This window comes from Biomphalaria glabrata, chromosome 7, assembly GCF_947242115.1.
Source record: "Biomphalaria glabrata chromosome 7, xgBioGlab47.1, whole genome shotgun sequence".
NCBI lineage: Eukaryota > Metazoa > Mollusca > Gastropoda > Planorbidae > Biomphalaria > Biomphalaria glabrata.
In genome coordinates, this window is record NC_074717.1 from 32,231,328 (window position 1) to 32,254,737 (window position 23,410).

The following is a 23,410-nucleotide window of genomic DNA, read 5'->3' on the forward strand; positions in this document are numbered from 1 at the left end:
TGAATCAACATAATCGCCAACAGCTTTAGAAGCCCGTTAGCGTGATGTTACGATATATCTATTGGGCTCCGCATATGACACTCGCCCAGGGCCCCGCGCACTGCTAAGTCCGCCCCTGTGTGTGTGTGTAAGTACCGCATAGAAATCAAAACGTTTGAACATTCTAGATAAAACTTGGCTTAAATGTTCCTTAGATCATAGCTGAGACCGTAGTGTATGTTCAATGCCCCCTTGCCCGCTAAAAATAAAATAAAATACCTAAATTTAGATCTATTAAAGACCGAAACTTTTTACAAATCGGGTAAAACCGGCAGGCCACGGGTCATATTCGGCAAGTTTGCTTATAAACCAAGAAAAACATTTAAAAAAAAACACTTTTTTTAAACAAAGCTTATACTAAGTGTAATTGTATCAATTAGTTTAGATCAGGCATGTAGTAGTTATTAATCTCTCTTTACCCACCTTTACCTTACTATGGATATTAAGTTATGTCAGTATATATATTCTAGGGATGCAAAGCAATGATAGTCTATTTCCAAGGTCTTGGCTGAGTGGTTAGGCGCTTGACGTATGAACCAAGGGAGAAGAGACTGGGATTTTGAACTAATGGAATTTTAGGACGCCTATAAAGCCAACCCAACTCTAATAGGTTCAAAGACTCAAAAACAAAGATTTACTGCTGCAGGGGTGAACAACTGTATATAAAATACAATAAACATACATATATGCAAATGAGATGGGCACTAACACTACACCCTTTTCCCATTCATCTTTGCCTGACATCAGCGCCCCCATCCGATTTCCCGCGCTTTTACACCGCGTAGCTCATTTCTTTTCGACCTCGATAGAGAACAACATCTAGAGAACAACATCGGACGGATACGTTATTTTGTGCTAATTATGTGTCTTTTTTTTGTTTGTTTTGTAGCTGATAAAGGCCTTTGTTTTACTTGGTCCGGCAGGGTTACATCTATGCATGTTTGTTTGTTAACTCTAATAGGTAGATGACGTACATTTGGACATCCTCGTTTACCGCCTGAGATAGAAACATAATCCTTACATCGTCAGGCCCTAAAGATCACAAGATCTGAAAGGAATGGAGTAGCTTGTCTTTCACTTTTGACAAAGCTTATATCATCTGTCTGTCTGACTGTCTGTCTGGTAAAAAGTTAATACACCTTATTGCTCCAAAACTCCAATCTCAGGTCATTGTGAAATTGTGCACACTTATTTCTTGTACCTGACAAAACAAGGATTAAGAAAATTAATTTATTAGCTTTTGGTAATTGATTATTTTGTTTGGTATCGAACAAGGTAAAGAAATCGTACTTGGCAGAGGTGGTATAAGTTGAGGAGGCTTGAATCATGAGGGAACAAGTTTTATATGCATTAAAAAGTGTTAACAGAAAAATTCACATAGAAACTCTCTTCTCCCCTCCCTCTCTTTTTTCCCAACTGGTCCAGACAAGTGATATACATTTATATATATATATAGTTCGTTCATCATGGTTCGATGACGACCACTTTGTCATCCAGGGGGCTGAGGGCTTTGCACTGGGGTTTTATGCCTCCTCATGTCGCTGGTGAGACCTATGTGAGCCTGGAATGTTCAGCTGCACACTGGGCAGGTTATTCCAGCTGGAGCTAGTGTCATTGGCCTTGCTTTTCTTCTCTGGCGTTTTTCTTCTGCCAGCGTTGTTCTCTTTTTCTCAGCAACCTGTGCGCCAGTTTTCAAAGCGCGACGCCATGATGCTCTGTCATGTGCCTCTGTCTTCCAAATGGCTGGGTCTATGCTGAACGTCTTCAGAGAAGGGTGTCCCTGAAGCGTTTTCTTTGACCACCTTGCGAGCGCGTTACTTCGCTTAGTTGGCCATACAAGAGTCGTTTAGGGATGCGTTTGAGAAAGCTAAAAGCATGAAAATGCGCTAACCAAATACAACTGGTAAAAATATTTCTTATCGCACAGATTAATTATTGTTGGTCTATGTCTATTACTGGAGGCGCGGTGGCTGAGCGGTAAAGCACTTGGCTTCCGAACTGGGGTTCGAATCCTGGTGAAGCCTGGGATTTTTTATTTCGGGATCTTTGGAAGCCTCTGAGTCCACCCAGCTATAATGGGTACCAGACATTAGTTGGGGAAAAGTAAAGTCGGTTGGTCGTTGTGCTGGCCACATGACACTCTTGTGAAGCGTATGCCACAGAAACATAACTTTGCTTTTTCTTTTTTTTTTTTTTTAGATCTATTACAAATTTAATTACATGACTGAGCCGAAATAATATTTGTGCAATAATATAAATAATTACAATCGTCATTATTATTATTATTACTATTATTATTCATACTAGGCCTATATGAATAAACATTTTAAACTTAGACCTATAAATTAGAAATAGGCCTATTAAAAGTATACATTTATTCTAACGTTAAGTTTAAATTTTATTGTAATATACTGATCAATAACACCAAATTGTGAATGTATTATTTATTCGAAGTTTAATAATACTCAGTCATCTCCGCGCGCGCGAAGCTTAGGCTATATTTAGAACTCTATTCTTAGTAACGTGCAGAGTCTCGGTTTGAGAGAATAAATAAGGGAGGTTACTGGATGTGGCTTAGTGAGCAGATGACAAACTGAAACAAGAAGGAGGGAGAATAGGAGCCTAACCCAAGGCAACAACTTTAGGGCTCACATAATTCTGAGTACTTACCCGGATATTTAGATCTAGAAAAGGTATTCTGACTTGTGTGGATGGATAACTTTTTAATTCTTTTTTTCTTTTACTGCATTGAACTTGTATTTTGTTGTCATGTGTTTAGGTATGCGCTCTCAGCGGGAAAAGTGGATGGAAAATATAAAATTAGACACTATTAGACATCTTTTTATAAATGAAATAATTTTATAAATATTATATATATATATATATATATATATATATATGTCTTCTTATTCGGACTGACTCCTTATGTACCGAATTAAATCCTATGATACGGATGAATCTCAATTCATTTTATTTGACTAGCATTTTCTACAATGAAAAATACTGCCTATTAATAAATAACTAAATACATTTCTAACGCTAAAAAAATGAAAAAGAAATGAAAGGAAATGCTTGGCATCATTCTTGCAAATAAAAGATTTTATACATTGATCTGTTTTTCTACCATCATTATAATAAAGTGCAGTGAAAATGCTGATTTCATATTTGACCTGCACCTATTTTGTTTGTATAGATATCAGAAAATCCGATTGTAAAGCTCAAAATCAAGAAAACGTAACCACTATCTGTCTCATTTAGCCTCTTATTCTGAATCTACATTTCTAACCAATATCTGTCTTATTTAGCCTCTTATTATAGATCTACATTTCTAACCACTATCTGTCTTATTTAGCCTCTTACCTCCAAAAGACTCGTCTAAAGCACACAGCATACAACATCACCAGTGCTAAAAAAAATGGCCAAGACTTGGATTTTTCTCCTCTGCTTGCAATGTCTACTGGCGTCTGGCTTAGCGAACGTAGAGAGGAGCATAGATAACTTGGTCAACCAGATCAGTTCGTGCATGTCCAATCCAGCCATCAGCGTTGCAGCCTTAAGTACGTCAAACGTTTGTTGTTTTTTTTAATTAAATATTTAATACCAGTAAGATGATGGGCAAGTCTTGGAACAAAGAGTTAAATTTCATTCAAAATCTATAACTGATTGGTCTAATTATAGATGATGATGTGGCATTTTAATTTGGAAGTTTGAAGACCCTTTCGCAGTGGCGTATGGTGGGGTGGGATGGGGGAGAAATTGGAAACGCGGCTCTCGCTTGAGGAGCCCCAAAATGAGTGTTCAAAATGTTTTTTACACTAAATATTACGCAAATTGCAGGGGCTCCAAAGAGGTCAAGCCCCCCTCCCCCCTTCCCGGGCTCTAAATGATGGCAAAGTCCTAGCTGCCTAGGAGTTTCAGATTCGAATCTCGGGTGATTGTGATTTTGAATTTTTTATTGTTGTTATTTCTTCTTTTTTTTTTTTTAACATGTCCTATAGTACAGCCAACTTTAATGGCTACCTGACATTAGTTGGGGAAAAGTAAAGGCGGTAAGTCGTTGTGCTGGCCACATTGACACCGTAGTTAACCGCCGGCCAAAGAATCAGATGACATGAACATCATCTGAAGGTCTGAAAGATATACGGTCAATTCTTTACGTTTTAGACTATATTTTGTTTCTTCATTGTCTCCCAGTGTGATTTCGTATTTCAGGTCTAAATGACAAAGGCGTGGACACAGTCAAATACTACAAGGGATTTAACCGTGTCACCTTAGCAGATAATATAGAAGCCTCTCACGCTACGCGATTCTGCATAGGTGGCGCCACACAGGCTTTCACCGCTGTGCTGCTTGCCAAATTATTGGAACAAACAAAGTAAGTAATGCATTTATAAATTATTACGTATAGTCTAGCGTCTTCTGGTTGATGAGAGGGCCTTAATCATTCAGTCCCAATAGATTTTGTATGAAACAAATAGCACACTTAAATCAACCAATCCGTATTTGATACTTTGTCGTATGGGTTTGTGCTGGCTACTAAACACTCTTAGTACTAGTGGCCAATAAATAATGTCAAAATTTAAAACGCGATGGAAGGTTTCTCGATGCTTTAATTCTGTTAATTACACTGTGATTTTAATTATGTTTATCTATTTCAAAAAGTCTTTTATAACGAATGGTGAGGTTGTTGTTTTTTTACGTTCGTATCACAGTCAGATTCAGAGGCCCAAACTAATGCTCACAGTTCATAATGAGGCCTCAAATTCTATTGGTTATATTGGACTCTACGATTTTTTTTCTTCTTGTTGTTTTGTTTTTGTTTTTTGTTGTTTTTTGTTTTTTGTTTTGTTTTGTTTTGCACACCTGTAAGACATTTTGATGGTCTCCTGTTTGATAAGGGGCGAGCATCATTGCAGTACTATGTTGTGGCGTCATAAAAGCATAGGTTTGGATCTAAATACTTTAGCACATCAACATTAGGGAAGACAAAAAAAAGAGTACGCTGCAGCGTTCTAGTGTTTGGTAGTGTAGCGCCCTTTTAGTGAACAGAAATTAATTCTTTTTGTGTAATTAGATATTCAAATATCTTATGGTCTCGTAAGTTTGAATGTTAAACTTATGTATCGTCACACAGTTACACTTCCTCACAAGCAGCTATATTAGACACAAAACCTAGTAACATTGCGGTGATTTTGGAATCCTTCCTGGACCAATATCTGACCACTAGTTTAGTCCAGACAGTAGAGATAACAGGCACATAACGCTGGAGAGAGTGGGAGGTAACGCGGTATCTCAATCATCAGTTTACTATTTGCTCTAACATTTGTGTGTGTGTGCTGGAATCATCAAAATTTGGTTGTGTATTGATTGTACCGAGAAAAGATAAAGAAAAGGTTTTCAGAATCCTAGTACTCTAGCTATCTGCTATTTAATTATCAAGGATTTTATTTATCTGCCTCGGCCCGTGTGTTTCCATAGCAACAGATTGTTGCAGTCTCATTTTTAATACCTTCTATTTTTTTTCCTCTCCTTTTCTTGAGAAAATCATTTGGAAAGAAAGACCGCGAGTTGATTGTTAAAAGTGCAAAAGAAAAAAAAAGGAACATAGATGCTCACACACAAACAGCTAATGAAAAAAAAAGGTTTTGGATCTATTCCAACAACAGCGACATCATTATCTGCCCTTTCTCCTACACACTCCATGTTCTCAGGTGTCTTGTCACTCATCGTTTAGCTTCGACTTTCCACTTATCTCCCTTCCATCCGTCCCTATTCAAAGAATAACAAGTAACTCAACTCATAGGGTTGCATTAATCAATGCTACAATGAAAAACATTTTTCCACTCCAAACAAAGCATAACAGAATGAGACATGTTCAGGAAGATGAGAATTTGAACGAAGTGAAACATGTCTTTGGGGAGTATCACCAGAGAATGCCGAAGAAGTCGTTCAAAGCATCACATACTTTATCGAGAGGCTACTAAACAACCCTTTAGAACAAAAGTTCTGTGGAGAGATGTGCGATCTGGTAACCACTGAGCAGTTCATCGCAGATATAGGACTGGTTCTCTGAACCCTCATGTCAGATATAGGACTGGTTCTCTGAACCCTCATGTTAGATATAGGACTGGTTCTCTGAACCCTCATGTCAGATATAGGACTGGTTCTCTGAACCCTCAAGTCAGATATAGGACTGGTTCTCTGAACCCTCATGTCAGATATAGGACTGGTTCTCTGAACCGTCACGTCAGATATAGGACTGGTTCTCTGAACCCTCATGTCAGATATAGGACTGGTTCTCTGAACCGTCATGTCAGATATAGGACTGGTTCTCTGAACCCTCATTTCAGGTATAGGACTGTTTATTTGAACCCTCGTCTCAGGTATAGGACTGGTTCTCTCCACCTTCTCCTCAGATACAGGATTAGTTACCTGAAACCTCCAATCGACGATGACATGGAGGCCAATACGAGAAAAGCGCAAACAGGGACGTCCTCGTATAACTTGGCGCCACACCTTCATGGAGGACCTCAAAACAGTGGACACCAGGTGGGAAGAGGCTTCAGATATTGACAGTGACAGATCTTTGTGGAGACAGCTTGTCGCCCAATGCGCCGAACGGCGCGGGAGGACCTAAGTCCTAAGTCCAATGCGACGAGAACGCAAAAGAAATCAATTAACAAGAAAAACATTTTTAAAAATACATTTCTATATGACAATACCTCCATTATACAACTTACAATAAACTATTAATAAAAGATATTCATTTAAAATATTTTTTTGCACAAGCCGGGTATGGAACTCCTACTTTGGCCTCATCGGCTCGAGGTACTAACAATGTTATCCATTAGGCCAATGCTAATTAGTATAATTGATTAATATTTATTGGTACTTTCGTTATAAAGACATCTAGACCTAGATTTAGATTTCTGATTTAGAACTCTTAAGATCTAGTCTAGATCTAGTTCTAGTTCTAGATTTATAATCTAGATATAGGCCTAATCTATATTAGATTTACGCAAAAATATAAGCAAAGCTTAAATAGTATATCAATAAACTTAAAGCAACTTTTATTTTAATAATCAACTTAGTTATTGGTACACTACGGCTGACTACGCCATGTTTTTTTGTTTTGTTTTTCTCAAATGTATAGCCAAATTTAAAATTTCTTTCTTTTTTTTTTACTTTGAAAAACGATAATGGTTCAACTAGAGTTTTCCCCATGTGGCCAACGAGCTAGTTAGACTTTTCTCAGTGATATACATCAACTGTTAAATTTCCATTTTTTGAGATCCGGGTCCAGGTTCCACCCCACCCACACTCTAGCTTCCATGTTCCAGGTTCCAAGAAGTTCTGACTAGAATGGAGGTACTGTATATAAAAAAAGTTGCTTAATGATGGAGTCATCCCGATTCTTTATAAACAATATTTCTGTTAGGCCTAAGTGTAACTGGCGTTCAGTAATCGCTTACTTCATCTCATTTAGGAAACAATCGCCTATTTCGCTGGGAAACGGCTACTTATCATTTTCAAACCTTTTCTAGTGGACCTCATTCACCAATCGTAAACAAACAACATTTAGCCACGTGATTCTATATATCTTCTATACAAATTATGTATTCCATAAAGGCTGTCACGTGATACGTATTTTCCATTGTTTTATCAATATTATGACGTGGCTAAATGTGTTTATTTACGATTGGTGAATGAGGTCCATTGTGAATATAAGGTCCATAACTACCTGACTGGTTTCAAGGCGATAAAGACATTTCGGGAAAAATTATATGTTATCTGTATGGACGCCAAAATACAATTATTTGTATAGATGATCGTTGGCTCGGGGAGCCATAATTCATGTTTCTGACGTTTCTCAGCACTTTTTCTATTAAAAGCGACTGTTTTACCTTAAAGCAGGATGGTGGTGAAGACTTAAACATATGGAGCACAGACCTATATACTATAATCAACAATTTTATTTCTTACAATGATCTCACTAATCTGGGAAAAAATACAAAGCAATGTTTTTGCCTTGACTATTTCTCTCCCTTACTTTCTCAAACTACAAGCTTAACAACATGTGGTTTCCATGGCCGACAACGCTGTTTTTTTAGGGGCGGATATTGAAGTCAGCAGTGTGTGACTGTGCGTTCTACTTTCATTCATAAACTCACACTAGAGAGGCAGTGTAGGTAGATATGTAGGCTAGTTCTAATCACAATTCAGCTACTTGTACTGTGGTAACTACATCTAGAAGGTACAACAGGTAACTTGTTGCGTTGAATACTCCAGCTTACATTGCGGAGTAAATAACAATTCTTAACGAAAGATTTGTAAACAAGAAATTTAAACAAAGAGAGTAGAATAAGAGATAGAGAAGAGTGACTTGAAGAGATAGAGAGAGAAGACTCATGACAGAGAGATTATGAGTTAAGAGAGATCATGAGATAAAGAAACTGAGAGGCTGAGCGTGAGACCGAATGAGAGAGAGATCCAGAATAGAGCCCGAGGGAGAGAGATCAAGAGAGAGACAAACCATACCGAAAGAGGGAGAGAGAGACAAACCATACCGAAAGAGGGAGAGAGATTTGAAAAAGACTAAAAGATAAAAAAAAAAGAAGCGAGGCCAAGACAGAGACAAAAACCCACAAACAAAGATTTAGAAATGAAACACCAAGAAACTGAACAAAAGAAAGATTTAGAAATGAAACACCAAGAAACTGAACAAAAGAAAGATTTAGAAATGAAACACCAAGAAACTGAACAAAAGAAAGATTTAAAAAAAAAAAAGACCAAGAGATAGAGAGATGTAATACAGTTATGAGTTGAGAGAGAGATGGTGGGGGAGACAGAAAGAGAAAATGTCTATGGACAAACTGAATGTTTTATTCCTTATTTAGCCAAAACACATTCGCGCACACACTTTGACCTCCCCAGCCCCCTATTCCTACTTTAGGTCCCTCTTGAATAGAAACTGGATGTCCATATCTCCGTAATGGGCCCGAAATCGGTAGAACTCAACATGTAAATTAGCGAGAGATATTGTTTCCCCTCTATTACGTAGTATCACTTGCCAACTCTACTTCTAGAACATTGTAAAAAACAATGCTAAACAGTGAGCGTGTTGATATCTTCAGATAGTGTGTACATAGATTTCTGCGGTTCAGAGGTAGGGGGGGGATCAGGGAATGTTGTGCGCGTGTTTTGAGTTCCATTTACTCTCCACACTCCATTACGAACACACACACACGTCTATTTCTTTTGGACTCATGCCATAACGTATTGGTACACAGGCTTGCAAAGAACTACGCCCTTATAAAATTCCTTTTTTCCTGGTTGCTCCCGAACGTGAGTAGACTTATAGAGGTTTGATAGATCGAAAGGCGAGATCGAATTTTGTAATAATCTAAAGGAGTTCTTCATAAAACTTTATTCAATGACTTAAACGAATTAACGTGTTGAAGTTTGTCATAAACAAACTGCTTTTCACAAAAACTAATCAAAGAGATAATAATTGAAACAAAAAAAAAGACAGATTCACATTGCATCACAAATATGGCAATATTCCGCCAGGCAAAGACATTTGGTTCTGATTACATCATAGACATGACGAAATTCTGCAGTCAAATACGTTGGTTCTGAATACAGGCTAAGATATTGGTTCTGATTACATCATAGACATGACTATATTCCCCAGGCAATACATTAGTTCTGAATACATCATAGATATGCTGATATTTAAAGATGGTCTTTTTATAAGTCTGAAATTGTGCTATCTTTGGATTCGAAATCCATGTGTTGTTTCAAGGTTTGATTTGAGAGACATAAGAGTCATTCTAAAAGAAAACAGTTCAATGTCTTTTTCAGTGCTTTCGTTTTGTTCAAGTAAATACAAATTTCATAGAAATTGGTTACAAAAATGTTTATTGAGTAAATAAATCCCAAGATGTCTTGCCAAAAAAAACGTATTTATCTATTCAGTTACAATTTTACCCAACCATCGAATTAGCAACAAAACTTTTAGATAATCTCCCAATGGCAAAAAGACAAATGTAAAGAAATACAGACGCTCTCTTTCTCTCTGTGTCTCTTTTTCAATAGCTTGAAGGTAATACAAAGATTTGATTACTTCTGATTCATTAAATCATTCCAGGTAGACCTCTCTCCACCCTCTTTTAATTCCCTATCTCCCCCCCCCCCACTTTTTCTCTCTCCCATCTCCTTCCTCTCTCAATCTCTCTCTCTGTCTCTATATCTCTCTCTATATATATATATATCTTCCTTATTGATTGGACAGATGGTGAATCAGAGAGAAGCTAAAAAGATAGTAATACACGTTGATGTTACATACAAACTCGTGGGTGGCCCCTGCAAGTCAGTTGCACAATCAATCCAATAGCTCATTGAAATGTCGGGGGATCACCACAAAATGATTGTTGCCTTAAAACATGATTATGCCAATACAATATACATACTTAGTCTTTCAATAACTAAGTACTTACTTTGGACTACTACAGTAACGGATGCTTCAAGAAACAAATATTTAACTTTTAAGAATATTTTTTTACATTCACTTTACAAATATCAAAACTCAAACCCCAGAACAGAATTCTACAAAAAAGAAATTATAAAACTTATACTAGGCTGTGGTATTCATTTTGAGAATCTGTTAGATATTTTATTGTACTTCCACAATACATGTCGATCTTGATCAAGTAATTAAATATGCTTCAAATGCTAAAGACTTCATACAGATAGTCCGCGTTGTCGAAAAATAAATGAAAATATCGATTTGGTTTTCTTAATTGCTTTTGTTTAATTTAACTGTGCCTACACAGCCTACACAGGTGATCCTAAAGCAGTTTGCAGCACCCAGTGCTACACCCTGGCAGAACCTGCGACGCCGCCGACCCCAAACTGTATCGGCACTGTCGTTCCTTTGGATACAAAAGCTGCGTGGAGAGATGGAGAACTGATGTGTGGGCGACATCATTCCGACCACAGCTAATGCCCAGGCATTCATCTCATTTTCATGAGATGATCCATAGTCGCTTCGCGACTGAAGGAGGCCATAGATAGATACACTTTAAAAAAAGGGGGAAATAATATCATTAAACATAAACATTAAATATTGAAACAAAAGATTGTTACGCACCTAACTTTGCCAAATAAGAGCTTAGAAAAAAAAGAAAGTATTTTTTTTTGTTGTTGCTATTAAACATGAGCTTTTCGGCTTTATTAAACATGAGCATTCTGGCTTTATTAAACATGAGCATTCTGGCTTTATAAAACATGAGCATTCTGGCTTTATAAAACATGAGCATTCTGGCTTAATTAAACATGAGCATTCTGGCTTTAAAAAACATGAGCTTTTCGGCTTTATTAAACATGAGCATTCTGGCTTTATTAAACATGAGCATTCTGGCTTTATTAAACATGAGCATTCTGGCTTTATTAAACATGAGCATTCTGGCTTTATAAAACATGAGCTTTTCGGCTTTATAAAACATGAGCTTTTCGGCTTTATAAAACATGAGCTTTTTGGCTTTATAAAACATGAGCTTTTTGGCTTTATAAAACATGAGCCTTTCGGCTTTATAAAACATGAGCTTTTTGGCTTTATAAAACATGAGCTTACTGGCTTTATAAAACATGAGCTTTTCGGCTTTATAAAACATGAACTTTTTGGCTTTACAAAACATGAGCTTTTTGGCTTTATAAAAACGAATCAGGACGAAATGGCAATTTTTTTAGAAATCATTTAGGAGACAAAAAAAAAAAGGTTACAAAAACAGTTTTTGTGGAAACACAAACTCAAAATCGGCCCCCGAAGTGGTCCACCCAGGCAGGCTTCAATATTTTCAGAAAGAACATCCGAATGAAATTATATCAAAGACAAATGAGAGATAAGAATGGAGAAAGAAGGTTAACAGATCTTGTGTAGTGCCCCAACGGTCCCGCAAATTAATTATTATAGCTTTTATATAGCGCTACTTTCATGCTTATAGCATACTCAGAGCGCTTTGGTCCAATCTCATTTGTGGACCGGTGGGGGGGAGGGGGTATCTAGGAGTTGGTTTTCCGTGCTGCGTTTAGGCGCTCAGTAAACACAACTCTGCCCGAGTCGGGTGTCGAACCTCGAGCCCCCTTCTAGGTAGCCAAGCCAAGCCAAGTTCAAGCGCACTTAGCCTCTCGATAGATGAAAGTGAATGTAAAGTTAGACGTGAACCTGGCCTAACTAGTTCCCCTTTTAGACCTTGTGGTCTATAGGGCAGATGATGTAAAGTTCATCTGTTTTTGTGGCCTACGGTTAACGAGGGTGTCATGTAGCCAGCACAACGACCAACCGCCTTTACTTTTCCAGAACTAATGTCAGGTACCCATTAGAGCTGAGTGGACTCAGAGTCGCCCAAGGATTCCAAAGTTGAAAATCCCGGTCTTCACCAGGATTCGAACCCGGGACCCCCGGTTCGGAAGCCAAGCGCTTTACCGCTCAGCCACCGCGCCCTGGCCTAACTGATGTCTTATAATTGATCTAATTATTTTGAAAAGGCTCAATCTCTTATTCGAATCCTTAAAAAAAAAAAAAAAAAAAAAAAATCCGCATTAAAACAAAGTTTAGGAAAATGAACTTTATAAGATTACTATTCGTTTTAAATCAGGTCTAACTTATAATGCATACTAATTAGCTTTTTCTCTTTAAAAAATACTTGCATAACTGATTTTAAAAGTTAGATTTTTCACTTTCAGAAAAAAAAAAGTAGCCGTTGCATCAGAACTTTGAATGGTCTAAAATATTGTGATGTCCGATTTTCAATATCTTTTCTATTTATGGGATCTAAACGGGACAGACGGACAGACATTTCACACAAAACTAATAGCGCCTTTTCCCCTTTCGGGGGCCGCTAAAAAAACACTGCCATTTCGATATGGGAAAAGTGCTTAGTTTTTCTATTTACATGGTAACTAATAATGGATTGTCATTTATATTCGTTCAGCCTAAGTGAGAGATTTTGTTATAAGTTGTGAATGAATGAATCAGCTAGATCTCTTTTCCTATATATCAATATATATATATATATATATATATATGTGTGTGTGTGTGTGCGCCTCTTGATTTGTTCCCATACACTCCTCCTCACCTTTTTTTTCACTTCAACTAAAACGGTCTACATGTAGTACAACCCCTGGATTCTAACGGCCTATATGTAGTACAACCCCTGGATTCTAACGGCCTATATGTAGTACAACCCCTGGATTCTAACGACCTATATGTAGTACAACCCCTGGATTCTAACGGCCTATATGTAGTACAACCCCTGGATTCTAACGGCCTATATGTAGTACAACCCCTGGATTCTAACGACCTATATGTAGTACAACCCCTGGATTCTAACGACCTATATGTAGTACAACCCCTGGATTCTAACGACCTATATGTAGTACAACCCCTGGATTCTAACGGCCTATATGTAGTACAACCCCTGGATTCTAACGGCCTATATGTAGTACAACCCCTGGATTCTAACGACCTATATGTAGTACAACCCCTGGATTCTAACGGCCTATATGTAGTACAACCCCTGGATTCTAACGGCCTATATGTAGTACAACCCCTGGATTCTAACGACCTATATGTAGTACAACCCCTGGATTCTAACGACCTATATGTAGTACAACCCCTGGATTCTAACGACCTATATGTAGTACAACCCCTGGATTCTAACGGCCTATATGTAGTACAACCCCTGGATTCTAACGGCCTATATGTAGTACAACCCCTGGATTCTAACGACCTATATGTAGTACAACCCCTGGATTCTAACGGCCTATATGTAGTACAACCCCTGGATTCTAACGACCTATATTTAGTACAACCCCTGGATTCTAACGACCTATATGTAGTACAACCCCTGGATTATAACGGCCTATATGTAGAACAACCCCTGGATTCTAACGGCCTATATGTAGTACAACCCCTGGATTCTAACGGCCTATATGTAGTACAACCCCTGGATTCTAACGGCCTATATGTAGTACAACCCCTGGATTCTAACGGCCTATATGTAGTACAACCCCTGGATTCTAACGGCCTATATGTAGTACAAACCCCTGGATTATAACGGCCTATATGTAGTACAACCCCTGGATTCTAACGGCCTATATGTAATACAACCCCTGGATTCTAACGGCCTATATGTAGTATACTTGTAGCCCCCTTGATTCTAACGGCCTCTATGTAGTACAACCCCTGGATTCTAACGGCCTATATGTAGTACAACCCCTGGATTCTAACGGCCTATATGTAGTACACTTGTAGCCCCCTGGATTCTAACGGCCTCTATGTAGCACACTTGTAGCCCCCTGGATTCTAACGGCCTATATGTAGTACACTTGTAGCCCCTTGGATTCTAAAGGCCTATATGTAGTACACTTGTAGCCCCCTGGATTCTAACGGCCTCTATGTAGCACACTTGTAGCCCCCTGGATTCTAACGGCCTATATGTAGTACACTTGTAGCCCCTTGGATTCTAAAGGCCTATATGTAGTACACTTGTAGCCCCCCTGGATTCTAACGGCCTCTATGTAGTACACTTGTAGCCCCCTGGATTCTAACGGCCTCTATGTAGCACACTTGTAGCCCCCTGGATTCTAACGGCCTATATGTAGTACACTTGTAGCCCCTTGGATTCTAAAGGCCTATATGTAGTACACTTGTAGACCCCTGGATTCTAACGGCCTATATGTAGTACACTTGTAGACCCCTGGATTCTAACGGCCTATATGTAGTACACTTGTAGCCCCCTGGATTCTAACGGCCTATATGTAGTACACTTGTAGCCCCCTGGATTCTAACGGCCTATATGTAGTACACTTGTAGCCCCCTGGATTCTAACGGCCTATATGTAGTACACTTGTAGCCCCCTGGATTCTAACGGCCTATATGTAGTACACTTGTAGCCCCCTGGATTCTAACGGCCTATATGTAGTACACTTGTAGCCCCCTGCTACTACCTGTTACGTTAAATTAGAACAGCCGTCACACACACACACACACACACACACACATAACCTTTCTCGCACCTCCCTACAACCACCCAAAATATCGATCTTTGGCTATTTTCAAGATTTTATATCAAAATATTTGACAGGCGCTATGTTGCTTTTTGGCCGGACCCACACCTCACCTCGCCCTTTTTTTGCACCCTAGCTACGCATCGTAACTCTCTTCCACATAGAGTTTTGTTATAGTACCTCCTTCGTGATCGAAGATGGACTCATTTCCTATTGACTCGAGATGACTGCATCGCTTTAAAAAGCCGGCCGCATACGAGGCAAGGGTGGGTTTGGTCAGTTGCAGACAGGCCTGCTTCTTTTCTCAGCTTTTTGTTTGTTTGGCGCTCTTTCACCCTGGCCACTCTTCCTGCTTCAAATCTTGAGACTCCCAGACTCACAGCTTCACGCTAGTGCTTCCCAGTCGTGAATGTTGATATCCTATTCCTTGAAGGATTTCTTGAGAGTGTAGTGTATTTATAGCGCTTGTATTGACCTCCCTGGGAGCGCTTTCCTGCACACAACTCCCCGTACAGAAGTCGTTTGGGAAGGCGATTGTCTTGAAAATGTAAAAGGCGATTGTCTGACATGCGGACTGCATGTCCCGAAGTTGGGACCTTTTTACTGGTGCATTCGTACTGTTCATGTTGGACAGCTTTCAGATTTCTGTGTCTATTATGTTCTCGGACCAACGCAACTTATGGATACTCCTTAGACTTTTGTACACGGTTGATCACATAACATTAATCACGTGACCTATTTAACCAGTCTGTCTTGAAAATAACTAGATTTTTACATGAATAGACGGGAAATAACACACATCGTTACCTTGGCAACATTATAAAAAGAAATATTTACACACAAAAACACACCCATGCAGGTGCAAAGTTGAGTTCAGTACCTCACGTCTGCAGAGTTCTCAAAACTGTGTTTAAAAACAATAAAGAAAACATTTCTGGGAACAAATTTAAGCTATGTAGTCACATGATATTCTAAATGCTTAACAAAGACTTTGTTTTTTTAAACAAACATTCATCTTGTATCGTTATAACAGTCATGCCATTAGACTCTCAGAATGGTGATTCTAGACGTAGGCCTAACATTATTTGTGACTTGAAATAACAAGATAAATAAAGTATACAGCTTGTATAAAGGTATTTGAAATACAAATGTAAAAAAATAAACCTGAAAAATTATTTGTATGATTTCTGTGCTAATCTTGTGTTCATCTTAGTACGCCTAATTGAAATAATCTCATGAAAACAGAAAAAGCATGAACAAATCTAATGCATAGTACCTAGAGTTTGAAAATGCTGTAAAGATGTGGGGGTTTTTTTTAAGGAGAGTCGACTGCCGATGAAATAAGACGATGGGGAAAAAAATAAGCATTACAGTTCAAAGTTGCAGAAACAAGTTAAAAGAAGATATAGATCTAGAAAATATCAGACCAAAAAAAATATATCGTCTGCTGAATCAGGTAGTCGACCTACGTCATTGGTTGTTTACATCTGCTGTTTCTAACGGAGCAGACGGTGGCATTTGGAAACCTGTTGTGTGTTCATGTGTAGGGCGAGCGTGTTAGCGCATGTGTGTTGTCGAAACAGTAACTTTGAGTATGTGTGTACATGTGTAGGGCGAGCGTGTTAGCGCATGTGTGTTGTCGAAACAGTAACTTTGAGTATGTGTGTACATGTGGGACGTATTGATGCCTGAGCAAGGTGGCAGGATTCAACAAAAAAAAAAGAGGCACAAAAGAGATTCATGAATAAAACCCACGTAGTACCACCATAGTCACATAGTTCGGATAAATTAAGATTAATGGCAGGGGCTTTAATTTAAAAAAAAGAAGAATATAAAGCAAACAAGCACATTATAAAAAAAACAACAAAGCTTATCTAAGGAAGAGAACTCCGTAGTCCTTATTCCACAAATTCGATATCAAACAAAACAATTGACTAATTGGTTAATTTTTTTGCCATCTGATTTATGTTTGTTAGGTACAACACAAAAATTGTTTAAAGTTTTAACTTGGTCTAAGAATGGGTGCGGGAGAAATAACATGTTTAATAATCTAATCCCTATGACCTGTATTGTGCACCATGCTTCTATAGTAGGAGGCTAACTATGGAATATGTCGTTCGGTCGTCTCCATGATCCCTGTTTCATACCCTACCGCTGCCATCCCCCATCGTCCTGCGGGAGTTTTGGACTAGGAAGTCAATTATCTTCAACTCTTAATTAAGGAGCATCCAAAACATATAAAACATTTGACAAACAGACATCGGTGTACAGAAAATAGGGACTGTTGATAAAGTCTCATTTAGAAAGTATAAGATACATTTGGGTGCCCTTTTAACAAAAAAAAAAAGTTTCTTTTTAAAATAAAATCTCTCATTCATTAGTTATGAGTATATCAATAATTACACAGATTGTGCAGTTGCATAAAGGAGGAATAGTTTTTTTTTTTGTTTTTTTAAGTATTTTATTTTTGTATATTTTGTTTTATTACTTAGTTGGCAGCAGCATATAGCGTCCTTGACATTGTTGAAAACCGAAAATGTATTTTGAAGATCGCACTTACCTATATAACAGAACAAAACATAATGTTTGCGTATGAAGTCACTGCCTCTATAAATTCCAAATGACTACAAAAATAAAATGTCCAAATTTATTAAGGTTTATATAGGAGCCTCACTTGAATTTGCTTTTAAATTCATGTCCACACTGAGGGTGCACCTTTGCCCCTCCCTAAGTTTGCCCTCTTTGATATGGATACTATTTTTTTCATTGAAAGGTTTCAGTATGAAATTGTCAGTTATAATTTTAATTTGTTAAATGGTCATATGTCTTCAATTGTTGTAAGGCAACATTTAAGTCTGAAACTGAATTTAAGTCATTGTATAACACGCATGACTAGATGCATGACGCGTAGGGCGTAATCATCTTCTTTTTTGAAGTAACGTCTGTATTTTATAAGACAAGATATGGCATTAGCCTAGAATTGCCTAGTGGGTGACAAAGTGTATTCCACATTTGATTTTGTATAAACTCTAGATAAGTTACAGTGTAGTCATATGTATAGACAGTAGAGTAGCATTCATGGTACGAGGTACCATCATACATGTAAATTAAAATCATTAGGGGGCCCAAAATCTGTGGCTTAGCAACCACGGGGCCAAGGGTCCCATTGTCCTTGAGCCCATGGCCGATTAGAACTCACAGAGTCCCCAGTCCTTGGGGATGACACCAAAGTAAAAACAAAAATTGTACTTTTGTAAAAGCCGATAAAAAAAGGTCCTAAATGTTATATCAAACTTTATATGAACTATATGAGCCAGTGTACCAGCGGCTTGGACTGCCTAGAAGCAAGGAACCGCTTTCATCGGGTTTATGGTAACAAATGATAGTATTGGTAAGAATCTGTACAAATATTTAGTTTTAAGACAGTCTCACTTGGAAGTCATAACTGAATCAAACCTATTGACTTAATTACTTTAAAAGAAGTATCACTAGTGCTTGAATGCCATGTTGGTAAATGTACCGATACATACAGACTACTCAATTTCGTATGTCACTTACCAAATTTGTCTTATGGGGGAGGGGGGCCCACCAACATATTCTTGGGTACCCTGCTACGAAACTGTGAATAGACTCTTAGATAAGGCAGAGTATTCATATACCAAGACACTCAAGTTATACAGTATTAATATATCTAGACCATAATTATACACTTTAGTCACATGTCTAAACTAGATTAGTGATGCCCAAAGTACAACACCCTGGCCACATTCGCCCAAGTAGCAGTGTTATCCGGCTCATTGTAACCTCTGGCCACAGTCGCCCAAGTAGCAGTGTTATCCGGCTCATTGTAACCTCTGGCCACAGTCGCCCAAGTAGCAGTGTTATCCGGCTCATTGTAACCTCTGGCCACAGTCGCCCAAGTAACAGTGTTATCCGGCTCATTGTAACCTCTGGCCACAGTCGCCCAAGTAGCAGTGTTATCCGGCTCATTGTAACCTCTGGCCACAGTCGCCCAAGTAGCAGTGTTATCCGGCTCATTGTAACCTCTGGCCACAGTCGCCCAAGTAGCAGTGTTATCCGGCTCATTGTAACCTCTGGCCACAGTCGCCCAAGTAACAGTGTTATCCGGCTCATTGTAACCTCTGGCCACAGTCGCCCAAGTAGCAGTGTTATCCGGCTCATTGTAACCTCTGGCCACAGTCGCCCAAGTAGCAGTGTTATCCGGCTCATCGTAACCTCTGGCCTCAGTCCAAAATGAAGCCGCAGTGGCTCGATTCCTTCGGACATTGATTTTGCGGTGCTGCTTTTCCATGAGAAATATGTAGAAAGTATTCATGTCCCCCTGGACAAAAAAAAAAGATTGGTCTTGAAATAACTCTGTGCTCTTGATATAACTTTAGATTGACCAATCAAGACTCAGGACAGTAAAGCTTACGTTTTACGGGCAAGTGGATAATATAAGATATTGTTACGTATTTCTGAATCTTCTGGCTAGATGTATTAGTTGGCACACAAATAAAAACACTGTAAAGAACTTGACGACTAAACTTTCAGTTTCATATAACTTTAATGACTATTAACTCTAACATTACTGTAACATGTAGCGTAGAAGACTGTACAATATCTGTCAGTTTACAGTTAGCTATACTTCGTTGCACTGTATCTCTTCACTTCGTTGCAATTCATCTCTTCTCAACTTGCACCGAGTCGTATTCCACAGAACAGACCAACGACACACTTCCCAGTGTCGCTCCAGGTCTCCTAAAGCTGAACCAAGTCGCACTCAAGTCTACCGAATCAGAGCCGCACACGTCTTACATCGACTGTATCGACTGTAACGGCTCAAGTCCACTGTAGTTCGCTGTATAGACTTTAACGACAGTAGTTCACTCCAGTTAACTCTACCCTAGTTAACTTGCACCGAGTCGTACACATTTCTCTTCCACAGAGCCGCACACGTCTTACATCGTCTGTATCGACTGTAACGGCTCACTCACGACTCCATACGACTGACTTTCACATTAACTCTCTGGCTTATATAGAGTCCCTAATCGCTTGTCCAAAGTTGCACAAACACGGCTAGTATTCTCTGAAATAACACGTGAGGAAACGTCACATCCTGTCTCTATTTATACACGTAGATTCCAGAAAACACTCGATGCAGTGTCATCAAGTCGGGGTCACACGTAGTGACCTTTATCTGTCACTGTTCATTAGTAACTGTCCCCCTACTTAGATCTGTTCGTCCCCTGGAACAACACGTGTGGACACGTCACATCCTGTCTTTGTTTGCACATGTAGATTCCAGGGAACACTAGTTGCTGTGTCATCTCGCCGGGGTCATACGTTGACCTCTACCTATCACTGTTCATTTGTAACACTGCCCCCTTCTTAGATCTGTTCGTCCCGAACAGATTCTACTTCATCACGATACTGATGAAATCGATCGACGATCAATTAGGAAGCTTTGGTGGTTGCCCCCTTCTTAGAGATGTTCTTTCAATCTGGCAGTTGTCCATCTTCTTTCCATAGAAGAATGGGAGCCAAATCCTCATTTTTCAGCAGTTCCTCACAAATGTTTTCATCAATCTTGGTATGGAAACATCGACCTTCAGATGACGACATTGGGCACTCTTGTCGAGAAAATTCATCAGCATTCTAACGAGTTCGTGCTTCACTGGCTGAGTTTTACATTTTCAAGCATCTTTTTACAGATGGGTTAGGGCTTTTTCCAGAGCTTCTTCAGAGATGATCAGGTTCATTACAGTACAGCAATATTCACATGTTCTTCTTACAACAGCAACTGACTTTGGGTTTGTACGATGCCTGTTGGGTTGATCTTCTTGTACAGTTCTGTCACAGATGGTTACTCACTACAGTTCTGACATCTTAAACTACTTCTTTTCTGTCCTTCTTGCTTCTGACTTAATTAGCGTTCTTCTAAAACCTCTGTTATACTTCATCAAACCTATTCTAATGAGGAATGTTTTTAGATTATTCTTTAGTGGCTTCACACTTTCAACTGATTCGTAAGGCTTTCTTCTTTGGTTTATGGTTTCGGACAGAATCTTTCTAAAAACATGGGCTGTGGAGTTTCATCAGTGCAGGTGGGGGTCTATCAGTGGGAGAAGTGGTGGGCTTGTTTTCTAACAACATGGGCTATGGAGTTTCATAAATGCAGGTGGGGGTCTATCAGTGGGAGAAGGGGTGGGTTTGTATCTTGATCTTGTTGGAGCCATCCACGCTGCACTCTGCATATGTCGCTTTCTCCGCCTCCTCAATTTGATATTTCTTTGGTTGCGTTGATGTTGTTGTCGTTGTCTTGCTTTCTTGTCGATCCATGCTGATGGCAGCGACTTAGCAGATAGGAAGGCATTGCATTTCATAGCTGTAGTCATCAAGACTGTTGATCTAACAAGTTGCTTCAGCATTATTCTTCGATGGGTGCTTTGCGAATGAGCTGCAAGTTCACTTGAAGGCAAGGTGTCAAACACGTCATCACCTTCATCCGAGTCTGGAGCACTCGCCTGTGGGGCAGGTTGATAACATTCAACGTGCAAAGGTCCATCAACTTCAGCATCAGATTCTATTGTGTTTCCTTGACTTTGACCAGGACTTCTCGCGCTGATCTTGACAGCTGGACAAGCTTCTGTTAAGTCCAGACCTTGCTGGTGTATTTCTTGACATTCACAGTCTTCTTGTAAAGCTACGTACGTACAGTTCTTGTCAAACGCATGGGTGCAATAATCAAGCTTCGAGTTCCTCTCGTAGACACTGGCAGATAGAAGACAGAAGTCTTTAAGGCCCACAGCAACAGGCTTGGACGCAGACCCAACGTTGTCTTGATCTGTTTGGCTAGTTGAGGTACTCATATCAGGTATATCTGTAGCTAAAGCTTCGGTCGAACTATATGTCTCTTCTCTTGTTTCTTCAACTGTCTCATTCAGCTTCTCGTTGAAACAATAACAGCTATCGTCTCTTTTCATTTCTTGTGGGCCACATTCATTTGGTTTGCTATCACAGTCACAGACAGCACAGCCATCACCAGCATCCCTATCGTAATTGTCAGTATCGCCACATCCTTGGTTGGACAATTGTTCGCTGTTCATCAATGGTGTAGCTCTTTCATCAGTCGACTCAATCTGATACTGCTGGGTGTTCAGCAGCTCATTAATAATGATTCTCGTTTGATCTTTTATTTGTTCTTCTGTCTTATTGGGCGTGGTAGCTATTCGTTCGTTTTCATTCATGGCGTTAAGCAACTGGTTAAATGAAGAAAATCTGGTGTTGATTTCTGATTCTATCTTCTTAATGCTCTCTTTCACCGAGTTCATTTTGTATTGCAAAGTTCTCAGGAGCTCCGTCATATTAGGTTTGATTTCAAATTGGCAGGTGTCCGGGTTCTCATCTTCCTCCAACAGGGCTTGTCTGAGACGTGCTGTTAGCGTTTCCTTATTTCCGTTAAGCTGTAGACCTCTTTCTCGAAGCTCTTGTCTAAGTTCTTTCATGTCAAGTTCAATAAGAAGTTTGATGGAACACATTCTAGCCAGAAATATCCCACTTCTGACACCAATTGTTACGTATTTCTGAATCTTCTGGCTAGATGTATTAGTTGGCACACAAATAAAAACACTGTAAAGAACTTGACGACTAAACTTTCAGTTTCATATAACTTTAATGACTATTAACTCTAACATTACTGTAACATGTAGCGTAGAAGACTGTACAATATCTGTCAGTTTACAGTTAGCTATACTTCGTTGCACTGTATCTCTTCACTTCGTTGCAATTCATCTCTTCTCAACTTGCACCGAGTCGTATTCCACAGAACAGACCAACGACACACTTCCCAGTGTCGCTCCAGGTCTCCTAAAGCTGAACCAAGTCGCACTCAAGTCTACCGAATCAGAGCCGCACACGTCTTACATCGACTGTATCGACTGTAACGGCTCAAGTCCACTGTAGTTCGCTGTATAGACTTTAACGACAGTAGTTCACTCCAGTTAACTCTACCCTAGTTAACTTGCACCGAGTCGTACACATTTCTCTTCCACAGAGCCGCACACGTCTTACATCGTCTGTATCGACTGTAACGGCTCACTCACGACTCCATACGACTGACTTTCACATTAACTCTCTGGCTTATATAGAGTCCCTAATCGCTTGTCCAAAGTTGCACAAACACGGCTAGTATTCTCTGAAATAACACGTGAGGAAACGTCACATCCTGTCTCTATTTATACACGTAGATTCCAGAAAACACTCGATGCAGTGTCATCAAGTCGGGGTCACACGTAGT

At 39.2% G+C, this 23,410-nt stretch overlaps 1 protein-coding gene across 2 annotated transcripts in view; it reads left to right on the forward strand.

The window, feature by feature from the left end:
• Positions 1–2,594: 2,594 nt before the first annotated feature.
• The window catches only part of LOC106067282 (uncharacterized), a 41,747-nt gene continuing 20,931 nt past the window's right edge, over positions 2,595–23,410 (forward strand). Inside the window, exons 1-3 of one of the 2 annotated variants that reach the window (XM_013226448.2) lie at positions 2,595–2,732; positions 3,392–3,596; positions 4,252–4,414. In XM_013226448.2, coding sequence (XP_013081902.2) covers positions 3,455–3,596; positions 4,252–4,414 — 305 coding nt within the window. In that variant the 5' untranslated portion in view covers positions 2,595–2,732; positions 3,392–3,454. Of the gene's footprint in view, positions 2,819–3,391; positions 3,597–4,251; positions 4,415–23,410 lie in introns of both variants that reach the window. The other variant, XM_056034901.1, reaches the window with a different exon arrangement.